Source organism: Clinocottus analis, unplaced genomic scaffold, assembly GCF_023055335.1.
Source record: "Clinocottus analis isolate CAN_PGR_092001 unplaced genomic scaffold, fCliAna1.0.p SCAF_11, whole genome shotgun sequence".
Taxonomy (NCBI): Eukaryota; Metazoa; Chordata; class Actinopteri; order Perciformes; family Cottidae; genus Clinocottus; species Clinocottus analis.
The window spans coordinates 12423549-12446553 of record NW_027175832.1 but is presented as its reverse complement, the minus strand read 5'-3'; the positions used below and the strand labels follow the sequence as shown (position 1 = coordinate 12446553).

Sequence of the window (23005 nt, the reverse complement as noted above, 5' to 3'; positions counted from 1 at the left end):
CACCCATATCGGATGAGGATTGTTATTTCCTCTGGGATTAAAAGAATAATAGTCGAAGGAGTGCCACAGTGTCAGTGAGCTCATCCAGGTTTTTAGCAGCAGCCTCGAAAACACTCCAATCAGTGGAGGCAAAGCAGGACTGTAGCTCCAGCTTAGCCTCTGTGGTCCATCTCTTCACAGTTTAAGTTTCTGCCTGTAGGACGGGAGAAGATGGACCAGGCAGTGATCAGAGAGTCCCAAAGCTGCACGAGGGACTGAGTGATATGCATCCTTTATTGCAGTGTAGCAGTGGTCCAGTGTGTTGTTGTCTCTGGTGCTACACTTGATGTGCTGTCTGTATTTTGGCAGTTCTTTGCTGAGGTTTGATCTGTTAAAGAACAATGAGCAGGGAGTCTGGGTGTTTCTGCTCCACTGTGGTGATCTGCTCAACCAGGTGTTGGAGTGCCTCGCTCACACAGGCCTGAGGTGGGATGTAGACACCGACTATGATGAAAGACGAAAACTGAATAAAATGGTGAATAAAATGTTTTGCAGTCCATTAAAAGTGATTCTCGATGAGGGCTGCATGAATACTTTAACACTGTGACATCAGTGCATCAACCTTCGTTAATATAAAAGCAAATCCCGCCTCCCCGCGTTTTCCCCGACAGTGCCGTGATGCGATCCGCTCGGTGGAGTTGGAAGCCCGACAGGTGAAGTGCGCTGTTCGGGATGTGCGCACCGAGCCAGGTTTTGGTGAAGCACAGGGCGGCAGATCTTAATTTTGTTTAGGAGCAGCAGCTCATGCATCTTATTCGCCAGAGAGCGGACGTTCGCCAGATGAATTGGCGGGAGCGCAGTTCGAAATCCGCGCTGGTGCAGTTTAACGAGCGCTCCTGCGCACTTCTCACGTCGCCGTCTCCAGTGAATTCCAAGTAGAGTCGCTGCTCCTCCAACCAAAATCTCTTGAAAGTATTCCGGTTCGATGAAAAATGGTGAAAAGGTTTGACCAGTGTTTTGACGGAAGTTTAAGAGTTCCTCCCTGCTGAAAGTGATCAGAGACGGAGAGCAGGAAACGAGACAAATAAACAAAAAGAGAAAAAGTATGAGGGCGCGCAGTACCGAGGCTGCCATCTGTGGCGCCATCTTGTTCAATAAGACCAGATCTGGGTTGAATAGGACCAGGATTTAGTTGAATAAGGCCACACACCTGAATGAGTACACTCAGGTGTGTTGGAAGTTAAAAATACAACATCAAAACTAACATTGTACAAGATTTGTATTATAATTTAAATATTGCTGAAAAGGCATTTTTTGGTAGACATTTTTTTAACTTTCACTTTATACAATTCTTTCTCCTGTTTTTGTTGCAGTTTGTGTGAGGTTGACCGACATCTTCATGTAAAATGGCTGGACTATAATCAGATGACATGCAGCAGCTGTGTTTTGGCTTTAAGCTCAGTGCTCCATGTTTCGTTTACGTTTTACGTTCCTTCCTCCACGCTTTATTATAGAGCAAATGTGTCCAATATTTTAAAAAAAAAAGCTAAACAAAGAAGGCTCCGTGAAGTAAAGAGACAACAAAACACAGCACAGGCCAGTTTCACTAGCTTTTCATGAGTTCCACTCTCGGAACCCATCGGTTACCAGTACGGAGCCGATCAGCCTCTGGGCAAGGGGTTGTGTTCCTGGGTCTCTGGTGTAGCCAACAGGTACCGGGCCAATTCTTGTCATTGTTCACAGTCCTATCAGAAGCTTGAGATGTGAGACTGGAGTTGCAGTTTCCAACCTAATCTTAACGCTTCCGGTACCAAAGTATTGTGGCGTTTTATTTGATTGCAGAATACGAATACAGATTACTTAAATTTGAAAATCGCACAGTTTACAAAAAAATTACCAATTACGTTTACACTTACTATAATAATAGTGAAGCAGGAAGCTGTTCAGTGGACGTCCACTCAGCAGCCGAGTCATGTGACTTAGTCCTGGAAACAAACATCGATGCACTGCCACCCAATTGATGTTTGCTTCCCGGGGCACACTGTCCTTAGTGCCATATTGCATTGCCGGGGTGGGGATTGGCCCACGTAAAGGGCGTCAGGGCCTGCGACGATGTCGGCAACCCACCCGGCTGGTCTTGAAACACGGACTAGTGATGTGCCGTTCGTGAACGACACATCACTAGTCTGAATAATATATAAAAGTTTTGAAATTGATGGCGCTGTAATAACTGAGGATTCGTTCAAAATGAACGAATCCTTACAAGGACTCAAGAGTAATCAGTGTTCTCAAAAAAAGATTTGTTCATGTTCTCGTGGCCACGCATCAGGACTTGCATAGGCTGAGCCAAGAAAACAGAAATGATTTGTTGAATGCAGGTCACGTGAAAAAGGATCCAAAGACTCATACAAAAAACGGGTCGGGAAATGAACAAATCATTTCTGTTTCCTAGTACTGAGCCTATGCAGGTCACGTGGGAAACGGCTCCAAAGACCCGTTTGAACGAAAGTGGAGGTGAACACGAAGACACGGTCATCTCTTCGGATCAATGATTCGTTCTTCTGCCGGAGACTCATATCCGGCAGAAAAACGAATCATAAATCCGAAGAGTCGGTTGGCAGAAGAACGAAACTTTGATCCAAAGACACAGTCACGACTCGTTCGTCTGATGAACGGATCGGCATAGGCTCAGCACTGGCAGCCAGCTAAACAGTAATGATTCGTTCACTTTGACAGGGTCTTTGGTACGGATCTTTGGATCACTTTTCACGTGACCTGCAATGGTTCAGAAGAGGAAACAGAAAGTATTTGTTTACCTCGCATTTTTTGTACTTTACTTACAGTTCAGCGTAATTGTTTGTCGTGATAATTAAATGATAATGTGATAATAAATGACTCTTTTTAAATAATCCAAACTGTCACGATGCATTATTTTAATGCAGGACTTAATGTGTTGCTAATGTTTGGATAGAGTATTGGCATTTACAGAATTATTGGAACCATGCAGTATCCCTGATATTATATCAAATATTATTTTTCTATGAGCTGATAACCTGATGAGGTGGCGTCATAATTTGGGCAGACAATGGTTCAAAAGGGAGACAATCCCCAATGACACACAGTGAAGTGGTCTTCGTGGGAATATCAATATGGTTATGGTGAGCTATGTATGGTTTAAAGACAAGACAACAGTAGTTGCTACTATATGAGCTATCTCTATATAATGCACAAACATAACATAACCCCAAAGTGATCATGGAGAGAAGTCATTAGTTTGAGATATTTACCTGAATTGATGTGCACATAAATAACTTGAAATTTAGTGAAGTTAATGCCAGGACCAGCTTGGCCATTGATGTTTAGGATAGGCTCGGGACATCTCTAATGTACAATATAAACTATGTCTTCTTTACTTTGCAAGGGAATGGATCAATTCTTCTAACGTGAGCTTTTTAAATACATTTTATGATTGAGTAATCAGATCAACTTTCACAAAGTCAACACAAAGGCCAGCCATCCTTTAGTCAACACACAGACGTGTCAGAACAGGTTGAGCTATCTGCCTGGATAAATTGGAAAAAACTCCAGGACGAGGACTCCAGAGAAGTAAACTCAGAGCTCACCAATACAACCAGGACTCCAGACAAGGATCAAGACTCTGAGCTCACCAGGACAACTAGGACTGAAGAGAAGGATCAAGACTTAGAGCTCACAAGTACTACAAGGACTCTCATGAAGTATCCATACTCTGAGCTCACCGGTACAACCAGGACTCCAGAAAAGTGTCAAGACTCTGAGCTCACCAGTACGGACAGGACTCCAGTGAAGTTTCAAGACTGTCTGGAGCCAGTCCTGCCTCCTGCCATGGCAGTCCTGCTGATGCCTGTCCGCTCTACCTCCTACTGACCAGGATTGTAGTCCATGTCTACTACTCATTATTTGTCTTACGTGTACAGATTGTAAAGCCCTCTCAGGCAAATTTGTATTTGTGATTTTGGGCTATACAAAATAAACTTAATTGAATTAAAATCTAAAACAGGAATCAGCAGGCTACCTTTTGAGAATAACACTAAGAATTTAAAAAGCTGCAGAGGATGAGTGTGCATGACACAGCTTATAAAGGACTCTTAGTGTTAGAAGCTCCTTCAGGCCTTACCTATCTTTTTTACAATGTGCACATATATGCCATACACAAAAATCCTGCAAATGACTTCATAGGAGTAATGCAGACATGAAGCTTCGTGGTGAGGGAGGAGCTTCTATAGTGGAGGTGGAGGTCTTGAAAGGTCACACAGCAAGTAGGTCATCACTCAAGCAGCTACTCTGTGTTTAAAATGAATCGGTCCGGCTCGTAACATTACAAGCAACACGCTCCATGCTGACTGCATCAAGGTAAACAACTGTGGACTGCCTGAGGCCCTCAAACCCAAAGACATGAAACTCACACACTTTTACAGTTGTGCAACACTACAAAACACTGCGTGTGGTGTTTGAGACACAGCGGGTTCTCAACTTAAAGGATGAGGGCCACTAATTACAGACCTGGGAAGTTGCTGAGCCAGATTACTTTGTACCCATGCTGAGTCCGAACAGAAGGACTGATGATGGTTTTTAGTGGCGTCATGTTGCCACTCGAGTCACAGACCAGCGGTAAAAGAATGTGTCTGTCTAGTCACTTCAGTTCAGCAGTATAAGTACATGTTAAGACGACCATCCTTGATAATAACTTATTTTCCATTCCAAAAAACCTCAAGGCAAAAACCAACAACTATTGTTCTCAAGAAGCTACCAATGCTTACTTTTGACACGTAATCTTGCCATAATCTTCTGATTTAGCTATTTTCTGTGTAATCTTTGGGGATCTAAAATGTTAGCACTGGAGCCTCAGCATTAAAGCTAAGCTGCTTCTTTAAGTGTTGTCAAGCTGGTATGAGGCGTCAGCATCATCACATCAGCTATTTGAAACTAATTTCTATAAAAAGATAGGACACCTGTAGCTTACTCTCATTACTCTTATTTGGCCTCTGTGTAAGCTATCAAACGCAGAGGCTGACTCACTGCTTACTGGTTTTTGCCGACCTAGGAGGACTGCATTGTAGAGTCTGACAGAATGTCACACCATGCAGCTGGCCCAAACTCAGGATACTTTCTGAACTGAGTCACATAAATAAACAAAAGGTGTTGATCCGCCTCACACTGTATGAGCCGAATAGTCTCTGCTGTATATTTATGTCAACTGTTCAGCTCAACCTAAGGTCAATACTAGCCAGGTGTATTTACTGTAAAAGAACACACCTGAGGGAACACAATATGACTATTAGAATCAATTTGATGACCATGAATGAAGAGGGTTTCATGTGGTTGTCAATATTTCAGTAAATATTTGAACATACTGTGTCAATGTTTTGATAATAATATACCTGTTTCTATTTTAATTTCAAATCGTAACCAAGCATCACTCTGAAAAAGATCAAAACAGGCTGTATCTGAAGAGCAACTGTGTTTGTCCTCACTAGTCAGACTGCTATTACAGATAGTCATGACTTGGCCACACTGTAAATAATATGACTCATCATAATGCATTCTGAAAAATGTAGTTCAGATCCAAGTTTCTCTCACTCCTCTCTTGTGCCAGGAGCCTCGCTCTCACTGTATAGACTCTATGGCGGTATGAGGCAAACTATAGGAGAAAAAAGACTGGGAATCGTAGAGAAAGCAATTCCACAAGTCGGCATTTCCTTCAACAACCGGTGTTTGTAATGATCCGCGTTCATGGCGCTGGATCCTGTTCTCTCGTCCTGCAGACAAGAGCTGGACGGGGCGCGGGTTTGGCACGCTGAGCGCAGCAAACAGCCTTCAGCCTGACAAGCGTGAACAGCAGCTCTTTAGTCTGGCTCGGCGGGCAGAGTCAGTCTCCTCCAGAAGCAGAATAAGGAGAGTGTGGCTACTTTCTACCACGTATCGCATGTCAAGCTGCTTCGGATAGACTTTAGGGCGTTAAAGTTTGATTCAAAGAGGGTCGACGGGCTTACCTGGAGGCAGTGGCTGCCGGTCCTGTTGGCGCTTCAGCTGCTTTCGGTCTGTTCTGTCAGAGGCAGGTGCACTAATCCCACCTGCCTGCCTGCTGCCTCTCCACAACGAGCTCCACCTCGCAACGGGAGGCTGCTCTACCGGTCGGACCCGCACAACAGCCCGCAGACAGCTTTTCAGGGGAGCGTCTTATTGGAGGAGGCAAGACACTCCAGTCCGACCCCTTCCCACTCACACACACACACAAACACGTGCACACAAACACACACTCTCTCTCTCTCTCACACACACACACACACACACACACAGACTCAGTCTACTCTACGAATGGCCCTGCTTCACTGAGATAACACAGTGACAGGTAGACCTAACCTCGATCTCTCATGTCTACAACTTGCACTACTGAGGCAATATTCCTGAGGTCTGCAAGATAAGATGCAGAAAGCCAACTCTTCCATCCACTGGTAAAAGTAAAAATTAGACTTCAACAAAATGATGACCCCTTATTGGCACACATTGTTAGCTAGCGCTAATGTGAACACGATAGTCTTACAAACACACAACAGAGAACTAACACTACAATGCGTACTAAGTTCACTTCAAGAAAGTTAACGGGGATAGTGACAATATTTTATGATGCACTGTTCAGGCTTATAGACACCCTAGAGCCATCTACGTTGTGTTATCACTATCTACGTGTTAGCAGCAGCTCTAACTGGCTTACAGTTCCCGTTACTACGTAAATATGCTATTGCAAAGTTCAGTAAATACACTTAACCATTTTCCAATGGATCCCTTTTCTTGGCGTTGTCCTCTTTATCCCCGGTATCGTATCCTTCAGGCTGTGAAGCTGTGCTGTGCTCTCCAGTATAACTTCGGCTCAGGCTGAACTGCCTGCTTCTCTCCACTCTTTCGCTCACCTTTGATGACCTTGTAATCGGGCACGTTGCGATTAGAAAATTGCGTTTTATCATATCGCGATATTATCGCAAATGCAATTAATCGTTCAGCCCTAATGACTAGACACACACTGTTTCCACTCTGCAGTGTCACTTGTCATTTCAGACGAATCGATGCAACTCTCCTCTACCTCCAGTGTCAAGACTCTGGGGAGAACATTCCTGAACTAATGATGGCATCTATACACACTTAATATAACATGTCATAATGGGATCTAATTGCTTAAAACCATTTAACCATTTCTCTGTATTGTGCCCCAAGTAATACATTTATTGTTCACTCTATGAAGTCTCCCCTGATTGATATGGTGCCTGCATGATTTGTGTGTGTATGCATGGTTTTTACATCTAATCCCTGGCATCCTCTTCCGGAGCAAACAGCACTGACAATATCAACCCCTTTTCCCAGAACTTCCTCTACATGTGTCACTGGCTATTTTCATGTCTCTGTAATGCATCCAAACAGGAAACACGCCGACTGGAACCCGAAGCATTCACATTGAATGAGTGATGTTTTATTTATATTAGAGGTGTGAAAAATAATGTGTTCACACGCTATAATTAAATTACATGATTGTCTTAGTTAATTTATTTTAATGCATTTAACGCATGAGCAGAATGAGCTTCCAATATACTTATTTAACTATTTCCGCTCTAATGCAGCTAGATATATATCATATACATCTGACATCTACATATAAATATATATATATATATATATATATATATATATATATATATATATATATATATATATATACGTAGATGTCAGATGTACACTCTGCGGGAAGACATTGACGTTTCACCGTAGCACAACCAGCTTAAGTCCCATCTCAACGCGAAGCATGCGTTGGTCGGCGAGGGGAGTTCAAGTGGAATGCGTCAAACCAGCCTCACTGAACTACATAGACCCCTCACTAAGTCTGCCTGTAACAAGCTAAGTAGCACAGTTGCGGAATGGATTGCAAAAAGCTGTCGACCAATTAATATTGTTGAGGATGAGGAGTTCACCAAAGTTTTGCGAGTGGCAACGGCAGACCCGAGCATAAAAGCACCGCAAAGACGCACAATCATGACAAAAATCGACGCGCTGTATAAAGCTAGAAAGAACAAAACGGAAAATGACTTGGCTGCTACGGTGGCGCTGACAGGGGATCACTGGACTTTTGTGAGTAATGAGAATTAACTAGGTGACCAGAAGTCCTCTTTTTCCCGGACACGGTGGTGTAGTGGCTAGCACTGACGCCTCACAGCAAGAGCGTCTGTGGTTCGGATCCCGGGCGGGGCGGGGTTCGGATACTGGTCTGGCAGGTCCTTCTGTGTGGAGTTTGCATGTTCTCCCCATGGCAGCGTGGGTTCTCTCCAGGTTCTCCGGCTTCCTCCCACAGTCCAAAGACATGCTCCATAGGTTAATTGGACTCTAAATTGCCCGTAGGCGTGAATGTGAGCGTGAATGGTTGTCTGTCTCTATGTTTGCCCTGTGATGAACTGGCGACCTGGCCAGGGTGTACCCTGCCTTCGCCCTTTGACAGCTGGGATCGGCTCCAGCGCCCCGCGACCCTAATGAGGATAAGCGGTTAAGATAATGGATGGATGGATGTCCTCTTTTCAAAACCTAAAAAATGCGTCCGGCAGGGATTCCAAAAACATCCGGGATTGTCTCTGAGTCTTTCACAAACTAGTTATTACGCCCTTACAAGTTTTGTAAACAGTATCTCCCTTACGATCCACCTTCTTGCACGAGCTCTGACCGTAAAGAGAACTGTCATTGATCGACCAATCTCAGGGTTGCCAGATGCACGATAATTATCCTCCAAATACAACCATTTTGAGCCTTTGGTACGATACTTCTCCATCACCAATCTGGCAACACCTTTATTCACGACGAAAATCCTGTTACGCTCTGAAGAAACTAGTTCGGCATAAAACATCGCCGCATGAATAATTGACTGGAATTTCAGTGACAAACATTTTTTTGGTAGTTTAGCACGAGTCGTTCTTTTTTGTGAGCTAAAGATCGCGTAGATGCACGACTGTGGAGCGAGATGAAACGATAACTTGATAACCCTGAAACGACGTTCAACTTACAGCCTATAGTTGCAGCCCATGTATAAATAACAATGTATATATCCGTCTTTTATCATAAATCTTTATGTTTTCACTAAAAAAATACCAAAATATCGGTAATATGTCATTAACCATGATTAATCCACAGAAACATGTGATTAATCTTATTAAAAATTTTAATAATTTCACAGCCCTAATTTATATATTCTCAACAATTGCTCATTTGGATCATCGTGAAAATATCAAATATAATCAAATGTATATTCGAGCTTGATAAAGTAATTTAAGAGAAAAAAAGAATCATTCATCATGTTTGTACAAATCTGCTATAGTCATGATTCAAAGAAAAGTGACATTGACATCACCTTTACACTATCTAACCCTAACCCCGCTAATTCTGAAGGTTAGAGGTCTACATCACAAGTCTATCTGTTTCCAAGGTCACAGGGAGCTCCTCTAAATATGTTTCACAAAGTAAAGAGATATATGTATTGTCTGTGTCATAATTAAATGAAAAACGTTTGACAAAGGAATAGTATTCACCTCTTCTCTCTACATACATGAACATCAATTCCACATAAAAAATGAAATTACAACACATAAAAACTAAGAGACGTAGTAGAATACAGTGTAGTGGGATTATTTTTGTAGCAGAAATGTATGTGTTGAGAGGCAGATGTCAGTGAAGAGCTTTAGTGCTCATGCTCTATGGGCTGCAAGACCTGTATGCCCTTTAAAGCTTCTTTGTTGGATGCACCCAGTGAACATCTTTTATTGAAACGAATGGGAGACGTTATTCATTTTTCTCCATGACTCAGAGGAAAACGTATGGAATAATATACTTCTTTAAAAAAACAACTAGATTTATCCAGGAAAGTTTCTGACGGTAAATCTTCATTAGTGAAGAGAAAGTCAACAGAGGGCAGCAACACCCTGCTCCACCACCTCCTGCTTTATTCAACAATGGTAGCTAATGAAAACTAGCGACGGTTTAATCTTACCTGTTCTCTCATGCGGTCCTGGTGTCCCAGGATAATGGCAGCATGGTGAGGATACTTCTGCCTCAGGTGGTCCAGGAACACCTCCTTCTTCCTCTCCACAGAGTGCTGCATCGTCAGGCTATCCAGCTGGCTGTGCCTGCTGCTGGCACGAGCAGCAGAGCTGTAGCTCCGAGGTAAGGTGCTGGGAGAGTGTGGAGCTACACCACAGGCAAAGTCTGGGTTGCAGAGCTGGCTGCTGTCTGTGTGCTCTTTATTCTGCAGTGGACGCTCAGTGCTGCTGTCCACAGTAGTAGAAGAAAATGAAGAAGAAACTCTGGACGGGGAGTTTCCTTGATTTGAGTGGAATGGACAGAGAAAAAGGAATTGATGAAAGAGAAGAAAATGCAGGACAGGACAGGGATAGAGGGGACAGAAAAAAACAAGATGAAATATATAGCTATGTATCAGTTAAATTGTAACTTGCAAATGAAACTTCACCTGCTGCCGTAAAAATGCAAGTTAACTCAACTTGAAGATGTCCTTTAATTCAACTGAGAAATCAAAGTTTATTTAACTACAATGTTCTGGTTGTCTCAACATTACTTTTTAAGTTGTCATAGTTGATTGAACTTATTGTCCCTTGTTGTTTAGTAATAACTTGATCCACCTAGTTAAAACAAACATTTACATGGCCATGTTTCCCAGATTCGTTAAGAAGCTCTTAAGCGCTAAGAGCTTCTTAGGCGCGCTCCTAAGAGCGCTGTGAAAGAATTACGCGTTTCCCAGAGTTGTTCTGAGCTTAAGACGATCTTTCACTAAGAAGGAAATGTAAGATCAGCCTGACCCACTCTTAACAGCCTTTTTAGCGATCACTGTAGCCTTGTCAGGGAAAGTTATATCTGACACTCAAAAGAATACTAAAACCATGCGTAATGATGAATGTGCGCCCACCCAGCTGCAGAACACTGACACAAGAAAAATAATAGCATAAGAAGAAAAATAACGATATAAAAATAAAGAATTGCCCATGTGTTCCTGTAGCTATATAAGTAAAAACATCAATAACTCTGTGTTATTTCATAAGTATCAGGGAAACTGACAGGTGACAGGTGTAATTGAACCCGGCTGGAACCTCATTAAGAGAGGTTCCACTTGCTGGTCTATATAAAGGCATTGCTGAAGTCCACGCCGTGAGCGAAGCTAGATGGTTTACATAAATGCATATGTGCATATAGCACTTCTCCCCACTTAATGTGCTGTCGGACCGGGCTGTCCGGTCCAAGTACTGGCAACGCCTCATCACGCTAGTACCCCACACATCCAAAGGCCAACCCGCTGCAATTTTGTCCTCAGCCCAGGGGTGCAGCTACTGGCTGCGCTGGGTTTTTACGCAGTGAGAAGCTTTCTGAAGGTGGTGGGGGACGGCACTGTGACTAGGGTTGGGTACCGAGAACCGGTGCTAACATGGCACCGGTTCCAAGACGTCCGGTACCTTCCCGACCGAAACACAACGCGGATTTCGGTGCTTCCTTTCGGTGCCTGAGCCGATTTAAATACTTTTTTTTTGTACACTACTCTGTAAAGTTGCACGGTATACCGATACTAACAAGGTAGCGCGGTACCCGTGCGTTAAAAACGATATGATTTAGCATAGTTTTAGTATCGATACTTTAATAAAATAGCGCAGATCAGAGCGCAGTGACTGCTCCGCTCTCTCTCATGTGCCGGCATGCAGCGGGGCTCAAGGGGGCGGGGCTACCAGCGCGCACACAAGCAGCACGCTCACAGAGTGATCGCTGAGGAGACAACATGAGTGCAGGAGGGTCCGTGGTCCGTGTACGTTTTGTTCGTTTGTTTTTCCGTTCATTCGAGAATACGGAAATACGGAAAAACGGCCGTTTCTTCGTTTTCCGTTTCAAACCAAAAACGGGAAAACGGAAAACTACTTCCGTTTTCTCGTTTTTGGCGTCTGAAACCAAAAACGAGAAAAGAGAGACGATTATTTTCATGTCAAAATAAAAGCCAGTAATATGTATTATTATTTACGGTCTTTTAATTCTCATTTACAGTCTTATATGATGCAAACACATCGCAGAGTAACGTTAGAAGAAGATTAATTATTAAATATGAATAAATAAACCTGGTTAAGTTAGCAACAGTAGAGACTACAGGCAGTTTAATATGCATGTATATAAATATGTACACAGCAAGAATCAACTGTTCAATTAATCGCTGCATTTTTTTTAATGCAACACAGTTCGTAATATAGTTTAATCAAGTAATTTGTGTGTGTAAAGTTGATCATATTATTTGTTTTATCGTATTGTGCCGTTTCTTGAGTGAACACAGAGCAGAGCCTGTATGAGACCTGAGTAAAGGTCTATCGTTCTACCAGTAGGTGGCGCTATTTCATGTATTTACTTGTTATATGCGATTTTCTCTGTCGCTACTTGATGAGAAAACTCAACTGAAAGTTGTTCTCTGAATACTACTGTTGTTGAGTCACACAATGTCATTTTAGGACTTTTTCAGGCGGAAAGTTAATTGTTTAAGCAGCAAATCTGTGGTCGGTTTGTCAAGAATCAGCCGATTTAACCTTTTTAATACGGAGCTTGTCGCCAGCGACATAAAGTCAAACGCAAACTGGACGCAAAGCTAATTTGACCGTAACTCCTTATTTACTTACGCCATCGACGTAAATCCAACTGATTCTGAACGCTAAGAATGTCCATTACGGTAATGGTGAAAAAAAAACAGCAGCAAACTTGTCTGTGGGGGAGGGGTGGAAGTGAGCAGCTGTAGAGAATCAGGGGAGACACTTTGACTGGCGTTTCACTTCTTTGGAAATAATATGATGGCATTGTAAATAATAGTGTTATAGTTTATGAGAGTTCTGCCACTTGCTGGCCCACCTACACCCCTTAATAAAGTCCACTTTCATGTCCCCACAAATATACAGGACAGTTGGAACTGACAGCTGTAGGGATGCTGACTGTCAGACTGGACTTGGGTTGGGAACCAATGCAACGTTCCTCTTTTGCATTTTGGACCAATCAGCATGGCACTGTCTCATAAAAATGAATTTCCCATCCAATAACACTGGACAGAAGAATCAGAAGAATTGAGATACAGCAATACAAGTCAAATACAGGAATGTAATCGTAAAGCCACCACTAATTCTGAAGGTTTCTGAGCTTTTAGGGGAGTACTGTATTTAACTTGTGTTTGACATACAGAATTAGAAAAATATCAAAGATTGTCTTTCTTTGCTGATCTAGAAGTGTGCAGATGTCATTGGTTCAGATAAAAATGTGAGGACCTGCTCTGAGGTTGTGACCTGCTGTTCTCAGCTTAACAAAGTCATGACCTGTGGCTCTGCGGTCATGACCTGCTGCTCTGAGCTAAACAAGGTCATATGACCGGCTGATGTAAATGTTTTAGTAACCGACATGTAACCTGGGGAACCCAACGGCCTTGTTGCTCAGTTTCACAGGAACAGCAAACTACCTTAATTAATATTATATTATTTTTATAATCAGAATCAGCTTTAGGTGTGTACACATTCAATGAATATGACTTATCTAAATGTACATGCAGAAATATAGACACACGGCTGTAAACAGGCAACAACGTCTAAGAATCATTTGACTACTATAAACTATGTGAGACATCTTAGAAATGTGAGAGTAGCTGTGCTCTCCATGTTTCAGTTTGAGAACATAAGTCATACAGTCAACTCTTCAAACAGTGTTCACACACAACACAGAGCTGAATCCTTCTGGAGACCAAAGTGCTACGTTAAGATGATGTGATTTAGTCAGAGGTGCTGAGACACTGACAGCAGAGTCAAAACAGATCAGGTTATATGTTGGTGATGACAGTAACAGTAACAGCATGATGGTCTGCATCCCTACAGCTCCAGAGGTCACTCTGAGGGGTCACAAGACAGGTAACATGGTAGAAGTACAGAGAGACAATTCATTTGGTTTGTGCTCTTGTAAGATTTTGTCAAACTTGTTGTATCTCAATGGCATTTGGACCACAGCCTTTGACCAACACTATATATCTTCTCACCTTGGCCCTTTGACCTCTTCTGTACCATTCAATGCAGGATTTTTATTTGTAATAAATTAATCAACCAGGTAGGTAAATTATATGCGTGTTTAATAAGAATAAACGTAGTTGACTTTCCAAAATATTTCTCCTCTAAACAATTGAAAATGAACATGAGCGAAGCTTTTGAGATTACCAGAATGAAATTTAACCTATTTTACATCTTCTCAAACAGTTTTGTTTCCCCAAAGCATTGAGTGTCCATGTTATATAGGCTTTCATATGTGTTCATGTCCAAACGTTTTGAGATTTGTTTATCTCCGTGAAGCAGTTTTCATCCAGCTGAAGACAGGACCCATTATTGTACTCCTCACACATCCAGAAAGGCACACTGATTCCTCCCAGAATGACTTTCTTTCTGTCCATTTCAACTGTCTTTCTGTGTGTTTGTGGGGACATGAAAGTGGCCTTTATTAAGGGGTTTAGGTGGGCCAGCAAGTGGTAGAACTCTCATAAACTATAATACTATTATTTACAATGCCAACATGTTATTTCCAAAGAAGTGAAACGCCAGTCAAAGTGTCTCCTCTGATTCTCTACAGCTGCTCACTTCCACCCCTCCCCCACAGACATGTTTGCTGCTGTTTTTTTTTCACCATTACCGTAATGGACATTCTTAGCGTTCAGAATCAGTTGGCTTTACGTCGATGGCGTAAGTAAATAAGGAGTTACGGTCAAATTAGCTTTGCGTCCAGTTTGCGTTTGACTTTATGTCGCTGGCGACAAGCTCCGTATTAAAAAGGTTAAATCGGCTGATTCTTGACAAACCGACCACAGATTTGCTGCTTAAACAATTAACTTTCCGCCTGAAAAAGTCCTAAAATGACATTGTGTGACTCAACAACAGTAGTATTCAGAGAACAACTTTCAGTTGAGTTTTCTCATCAAGTAGCGACAGAGAAAATCGCATATAACAAGTAAATACATGAAATAGCGCCACCTGCTGGTAGAAAGGTAAACCTTTACTGTGGTCTCATACAGGCTCTGCTCTGTGTTCACTCAAGAAACGGCACAATACGATAAAAAAAATAATATGATCAACTTTACACACACAAATTACTTGATTAAACTATATTACGAACTGTGTTGCATTAAAAAAAATGCAGCGATTAATTGAACAGTTGATTCTTGCTGTGTACATATTTATATACATGCATATTAAACTGCCTGTAGTCTCTACTGTTGCGAACTTAACCGGGTGTATTTATTCATATTTAATAATTAATCTTCTTCTAACGTTACTCTGCGATGTGTTTGCATCATATAAGACTGTAAATGAGAATTAAAAGACCGTAAAAAATAATACATATTACTGGCTTTTATTTTGACATGAAAATAATCGTCTCTCTTTTCTCGTTTTTGGTTTCAGACGCCAAAAACGAGAAAACGGAAGTAGTTTTCCGTTTTCCCGTTTTTGGTTTGAAACGGAAAACGAAGAAACGGCCGTTTTTCCGTATTTCCGTATTCTCGAATGAACGGAAAAACAAACGAACAAAACGTACACGGACCCAGGAGCTTTTGCCGTCCTATGCTCTGTAGTTCATAATAATGATGACCTGTTGTCCAGTAAAGCAGCAGTTTGTAGAATCCAACCGTTTCTGAGTGAAGTTCTGTTGCAAACGCTCCCTATCAGGCCACCTGATGCTGGTCTGTTTTTGTTTTTTTAAATAAATACATATATATATATATATATATATATATATATATATATATATATATATATGTATATATATATATATGTGTATATATATATATGTGTATATATATATATATGTATATATATATATATATGTATATATATATATACATGTATATATATATACATGTATATATATATATATATATATATATATATATATATGTATATATATATATATATATGTATATATATATGTATATATATATATATATGTATATATATATATATATATATGTATATATATATATATATATATATATATGTATATATATATATATATATATATACATATATATATATATATACATATATATATATATATATATATATATATATATATGTATATATATATATATATATGTATATATATATGTATATATATATATATATGTATATATATATATATATATATGTATATATATATATATATATATATATATATGTATATATATATATATATGTATATATATATATATATATATATATATATATATATATGTGTGAAGTTAAAAACTTTGAAGATGTTGTTTGAAGTGTTTTGTATGTATTCATAGTATACTTTAAACAATTAATATATTGTTCAATTTGAAGAAATAAATGGCCTTGACAATAAAAAAGTATCGGTTCAGGCACCGTTTAGGCACCGGTATCGTTATAAAAGTATCGGTTTAGCACCGGTATCGGAAAAAAACAAAACGATACCCATCCCTAGCGTTACACCAATCCTCCTGCGCCATGCACATGGGAATGCGCAATCTACGTGGATTTCATGCCATGGCTGGGATCCCCCAAGTGATTGGTGTTGTGGATGGCACACACACACACACACACACACACACACACACACGCACACACACACACACACACACATAGCAAAATTGCACCTGTGTGTGGGGACCACAGGTGTTGTGTGTGATTTATGCGCTGATAAAGTAGTGGGTGATCGATTTGCCTGGCATCGCTTGATTTAGTTTCAACACCACGGCGGTGGATCCAACATTTATTTGAATAAAATATACAAAGGCTTAAATATTGTGTGTATGTCTTAACACACCCAATTAACCTCCCGTACGGACGGGAGGTTGAAAAGCTGGTCCGAAGGTGTGGTCAGAACCACCTGGAGCTGAACAAGCTCAAGACTGTAGAGATGACAATTGACTTCAGGAGAATCCCCCAACACTACGCCCCCCTCCCCCCCTCACCATACACAACAGCACTGTTTTTGTGGTGGAGACCTTCAAGTTTCTGGGATCCATAATCTTCCGGGACCTGAAGTGGGCCTACTGTTTTTCTGTTTTCTTTAATGTTTTTTTTATTAGGGCTGCGCAAGTTAACGCGTTGTTATCGCGTTAACCTTTTAATCGATTAATGGCGTTAATTATTTGATCATGCGTCAACTGCATTTGGGGGCGGGAGGGATGGGAGGAGCTTTTACTTTGAAAGCGATTAATGTACGTGCTTCCATTGCCTCGCCGGATGTTTTGCCGAGTTGAGCCTGACGCGAAAGCACGTATTGTTCTGTAGTTTCTGTTCTCAATGAGCACCGCGGGAGCGAGTCGCTTCACAAAGCTTCACAGGGAAGAGTGGTGCCAAGTCCGTTTACCAGACCCAGGTCCACGGGAGGCGAAGGTTTTGCTATCCATTCCGACGGTCAAAAGCTCTAAAACTAAAAAGGTAAGCAGAACCTATTTAACTGAATCTGCATATTGTAGTATAGACAAATCCAAATTATTGACCAAAGGAATGTGTAGGTAAATCTCTTATCTAAATTTAAAACTATAAAGTAAAGTTCTACAAGATACTGCAAAGTAATATTCTATGTGGTAATATAAAAGAGATCCACGCGCTGACGTAAAGAACTTCCGCCGAGAAGTTATTAAATAGTAGAAATCCACGCGAGGCGTGAAGGACTCTTGTTGAAGAAGTCATAGTGCTGACGATGTTGTAAAAGACAAAACCCAGATAGATTTATATAGTGTGGTACCAGTACGGATTGACATATTCAAGGGGAATAAACAGGAAAATCATAGTTAAAGGGCATTACGAAGCGGGGAGAAATAAAACAACATTGGTGAACTGGTTTTCTCCTTTCACCTCTTTTTTTTCTCCTTCTGGATAAATTATTGTCATTCAATACACATTACTAACTCTACTCCTTTCCGGGAGCCTCTGTGCTTCCTCGCCTCAAGTTTCCATGGACGGTGGCTGTCTGGAGGGGGTCCTGCCCCCCACCTTGGACCATGGCTGTCTGGAGCTGGACCTGCCCCCCACCATGGATCATGGCTGTCTGGAACTGGTCCTGCATGCTATATGGACTGTGGCTATCTGGATCGTGGTCCATGTCTACCGCTCATTATATGAATAGTTTTTGTCATATTAATGTGACATGCTGTAACTCTGTTACGTTGCTCATTCTGGTCACATGACATGTATTGCTTCTGTCCATCCGGGGAGAGGGATCCTTCTCTTGTGCTCTCCCTCAGGTTTCTTCCCCTTTTTCCCTGTGAAAGGGTTTTTACTTTATTTGGGGGAGTTTTTCCTGATACAATGTGAGATGCTGGGACAGGGATGTTAAGTGTACAGATTGTACAGCCCTCCGAAGCAAATCTTGTATTTGTGATACACATTTTTAGCAACAAAGCTGACTCTGAAATACACCATCAAAACAGCACAGATAGGAAAGAATAAGAATTATATTAATAAATAAGTTGTAATAATAACAATAATATACTGAGAAGGAAGAATAAAACACTTTAAAGCTAAAATCAGATTACACCCTCATTACCACTAAAACAGCAACGGAAAATTTTGTAGACGGATAAAAAGAGTTTTTGGGAGAATGGGGAGAAGTCCAAGCAAGCTCGAGGAGCCTGTGCAGCCTGTCCAGCCTGGGAGTGTGCCTGGTTACGAAGTCTTATCTCTTGATACAACATATGCAAGAGAAGGACGAACACACTGTGAGCCAATTGGGGGAATGGGTGAAAATGGGGTCCCTAAGAGGGTCAGCTTTAGCCTAAAGCATCTGGAGCAACTTAGAGTGTGTTTGGATCAGAGAGACAAAGACGAAGCATTAGAATATGAAGGAAAGTCTGAAGAGAAAAGAACTCTGAACTGTTTAAAGCGGACTGGAGGGGGTATGGAATGTGGAGAGCGGAAGCAGAGAGTAGTGTTGAGAGATCGAGAAATTATGAAAGTAAAAAAGTGTAATCATTAAAATTGTATAACTTTTCTTTTTTAGTATAACCATTTTGATATTATTGTATAACTATTTCGATTTTTTAGGTATAACCATTATCTTATTAACCATCGAAGGAATATATGTACTGTTTGGTCTTTATTTGAAGTACAGTTTGTGATTAGATCGTATAAAATGCATAGGATGTTATAAGTTGCTATGTTATATAATCTTTTCTATATTATGGGTAAATGTAAAACGCTCTCTTGTGTATTAGGGTCCAGCAGCCAGTGTGACCATATTAGGCAACAAACCCTCAGTTTATCTAAGAGGCAAGATCTAGGACTGACCCTTAAAGAAAAGGTGGAGGGGTTAAGTGTGTCCGTGAGGTACAAGAGGTGATGCACAGAGAGGAAAAGGTCTCTTCGAACCTTGCTCTTCGGACTTTTCGCTTCTTTTCTTACTTTTTACTCTTCTTGTTCACCAGACCACGGTCTGGAAGAACAGATTTAGAGAAGACTAGACTTAATATGCAACTTTACTAGAACAGGAGAAAAATCTTATCCACCCTGTCCCAGGCCTTAGGGATTGGGACAGGGAACCCAGCTAGTCTGGAGGACAGGGAACCCAGCTAGTCTGGAGGACAGGGCTCCAGCTTCAGTCTGGAGGAAACTTCTGCTATCAGGAGAAGAGAGCCTGGCAGCAGTACAGGAACACCAAACAGAGAAAGTGGTTTTCAACCAGCTCTGAACTTAGTTTTATTTTCATTTTACTTTTTACACTGAGCACTGTTTCATTGAGTTGAAATTGTTGTAGGTGATTGGAGCGCAAAATAAAAAATCTCAGCCTTACGATTGAGTGAGTGACTGACACCAAACAAAGTTCTTCTTCTTTAGAACAATTTAACCCTCTTTCCCTGTCCACCAACCGTGAGATACAGAAGTGACGACTGAATCTACCGAAGAGACTTAAGGTAAGTATCTTTGGGTGAAAACTTTGCAGTGTTAGTATAATGATGAGATGGTGTCAAACAGGCAGAGAGAAGGTGTAGACGATGCACGCACTCGCTATATGGGTTGAGACAAGTTACAGCCCACTGTGGGGACCTGACAGCACAGCTGTAAAACACCCTCGCCAAAACCTATAACTTAACTCGAAATTTTAAAAAAAAAATTGACGCACACGCGTCTCCACGCGTCAAATTCTGACTTGGATTGTGACAAACTTGTGCATGCGACACACACACATTAAAAACTAGTCAAACTTCCTACAATCCCACATATGAGATATATTTGAATTGACTTAAGGTTTTTTGAAAAGACCATGAGTCATGTTAACTATTAAAGGTAAAGAACCGTAGACAACGCTATTGTCTTGTACATTTAATAATTAGTGCCCTAAAATTAGATGTATAGGGTTTGTATATAGATGAATATTTGTTGGACAAGGATACTGCCTATGTTTCTGTCTCACTGTGTTGCAGACAATCTGAGTTGTTCGAGAGGGCTTTCTGCGCGTTTCCTTGTAATGACGGAATGGAGTCAGAGGTCATGACTGGCTGGCCAATTTAGTAATGCAAGGCTTATTTAGGTGAGCCTTTAGGAGCATCTTCTGTTGTTGTTGTTGTGTGATGATGTTTTTCCAGACATTGGCTACCCCGGAGGGAAGGGGTGGGGCTTTGTAATGGTAAAATATAGTATTGCAATGTTATGTGAAGATAGATTCTAAACTGATTTAAATGTTCCTCAGAGATGGTTCGAACAAGATGGGGTATGGGGAAAAGGAGAACAAAAGACTGTTTTCCTTGTGTATGTATAGGGGGGTCGTAAACAGATTGGGGAGTTCGTAAACAGATTGGGGAGTTCGTGAACTGATGGCGGTGTTGATTTCCCAGGCTAAGCGAAATTGTGACTTCTTTGATCTCAAGAAACAAAGGTACAAAAGGTCAAAGATGGGCCAGTACTCAGTGTTTTCTTTGTTTCACGTGTTTTGAAGGTATGACTCTCATCATGTATAAAAGAGGGCTGTGACTGTTGGTTCATTGAATTCTGTGTCACAGACTGCTTTGGGTGGCTGTGGCATACTTTTTCTTCTTGCAAGAATAAACGGGCGAAAGACTTGGGATTGGGATGGGAGCCATGTGGGCTGGACAGCCCAGTGCTCCAATCAACGGGCTTGCATGCATAAGCCACGCGCCGCCCCAACGTCTAGTCTCAACCAATTACAAATGCTCCTTTCCCTATCTCGGCCACCCTATGGAGGATCTTTTCAATATATACTTAAATACATGTACAGGTTTTCACAATCAATAGAAATGAGGTTCACCATATTAGAAATGAGGTTTACCATATTATGAATCCCTGTTTGAAATACATCACGCAATTCAACCAGGCCAACCTTTGATTCTGGTTTAGAGAGCTGGAAGTATTGAATCGTAGCAGGATGAATTTTACATACTGTTATTGCATACTGTTATTACATACTAAAATTGCAGAACAGTCTCAGCTCTCTATATAATGAGGCACTATCATCCTAAGGCACATGTGTAAAGTGATATTATGGCCCAAAAGCTGAAAATATATATATACTATTTTAGAAATTCTTCATATCTCTTGTGAAAACATACCTTTACTCATGTGGTCAAACTGTTTTGGTGCGAGAAATTGTTTTACCAACAGGTCTTAGGTTCACAAAAGCAGTGGAATATTTGAATAAAATTACAGACACATGTAAATAAATGTCTAAAACCAAATGTATTATTATATGTTGGGGATGATGAGCCGTGGCTAGCTTTGTGGCCTGCTTGTGGCCTGGTGATCTACATAGAGGGACTGGAGCCTGCTGCAGCTGTCACACCGCAGTGAGGGCTGTCTTGTCTTGGGTTATTGTCTTGTCATTTCCTGTTTTATTTTAAAAGCCTAACTCCCTCTTTTTTCAGGTCACTTGCCCTTCCTCTTCTTCATGTGTCACTGGTCTGGTTTCAACTGTTCCCCATTGCCCTCATGTGCTTATAGTCTGCGTCTTCCCTTTGTCTTGTGCGAAAGTGTCTCGTCTCATGTGCGTCTCACCCAAGCCTTTGCCATAGCCACAGTGTTCCCCCCGTGAGTAGTTTTGCCTTGAAAGATATGTTTTCTTTGTACTTTATAGTCTAGTTGTTTTTGCCTCGTAAATAGTGATTTTTGGTTGTACTTTTAGTCTAGTCATATTTGCCTCATAAGAGTGTTTCTTTGACACAAATAAAGTGTGGTCACGGACATTTCTCTGCATCTGAGTCCTCATTCTAGTCCAGGCATGACATTACACTTTAGCCAGAATGGACTCAGCAGAGATAGCAACACTCACGGCAGTCCTGCGAGCCCAAGAAGCCCGACTATCCCGTCACGAGGACTTCCAGACCGCTATAGCAACCCAGATGGGGCTTCTCTTGGCGCAATCCCAGGGTCTGCACAATCACCAAGTGCGGACGGCCCCACCACCCGAGCCTTTGGGAATAGTGGACCTTCCACCCGTGAAGTCCGGTCCAACTGTGCCGGTCGTCGGAGCAGCGTGTACGTTAGCCCCACTAGCGCAGTTCTCAGGAGAACTAGGGTTATGTAAAACATTCCTTATAGACTGCTCCATACACTACAAACTAAACCCCTATGCTTTTCCCACTGACCGATCCAAAATTGCATTCATGATTTCCCACCTTACCGGAAGAGCCAAAGCATGGGCCTTGACAGAGTGGATCCGTGATTCGCCAGTTTGCAGATCCCTTGCAGAATTTGAGACAGCGCTGCAGAAAGACTTACGCCATCCGCTTCCGCACCTTGTCGGTGGAGAGTGGCTGGGACACTACAGCATTCTACGACGTTTTCTGAAGGGGCTGGCAGCCCCTATCCAACGCCTTCTGGTCCCCTTGGACCTAGCCAAAGATCTCGATGCACTCATCGCACTCGCAGGCCGGACAGACAACCGGACCCGTCAATCACTGCCGGAGCAGCGTCGTTATCTCCGTCCAGAA

General features: G+C 41.5%; 1 protein-coding gene across 1 annotated transcript in view; it reads right to left on the bottom strand.

Annotated features, from left to right (window-relative positions):
• LOC137802295 (sickle tail protein-like) overlaps positions 1-23005 on the bottom strand; it is a 131299-nt gene that overhangs the window by 75929 nt on the left and 32365 nt on the right. The window contains exon 2 of the mRNA XM_068600095.1: positions 10037-10365. Coding sequence (XP_068456196.1) covers positions 10037-10365 — 329 coding nt within the window. The remainder of the gene's footprint in view (positions 1-10036; positions 10366-23005) is intronic.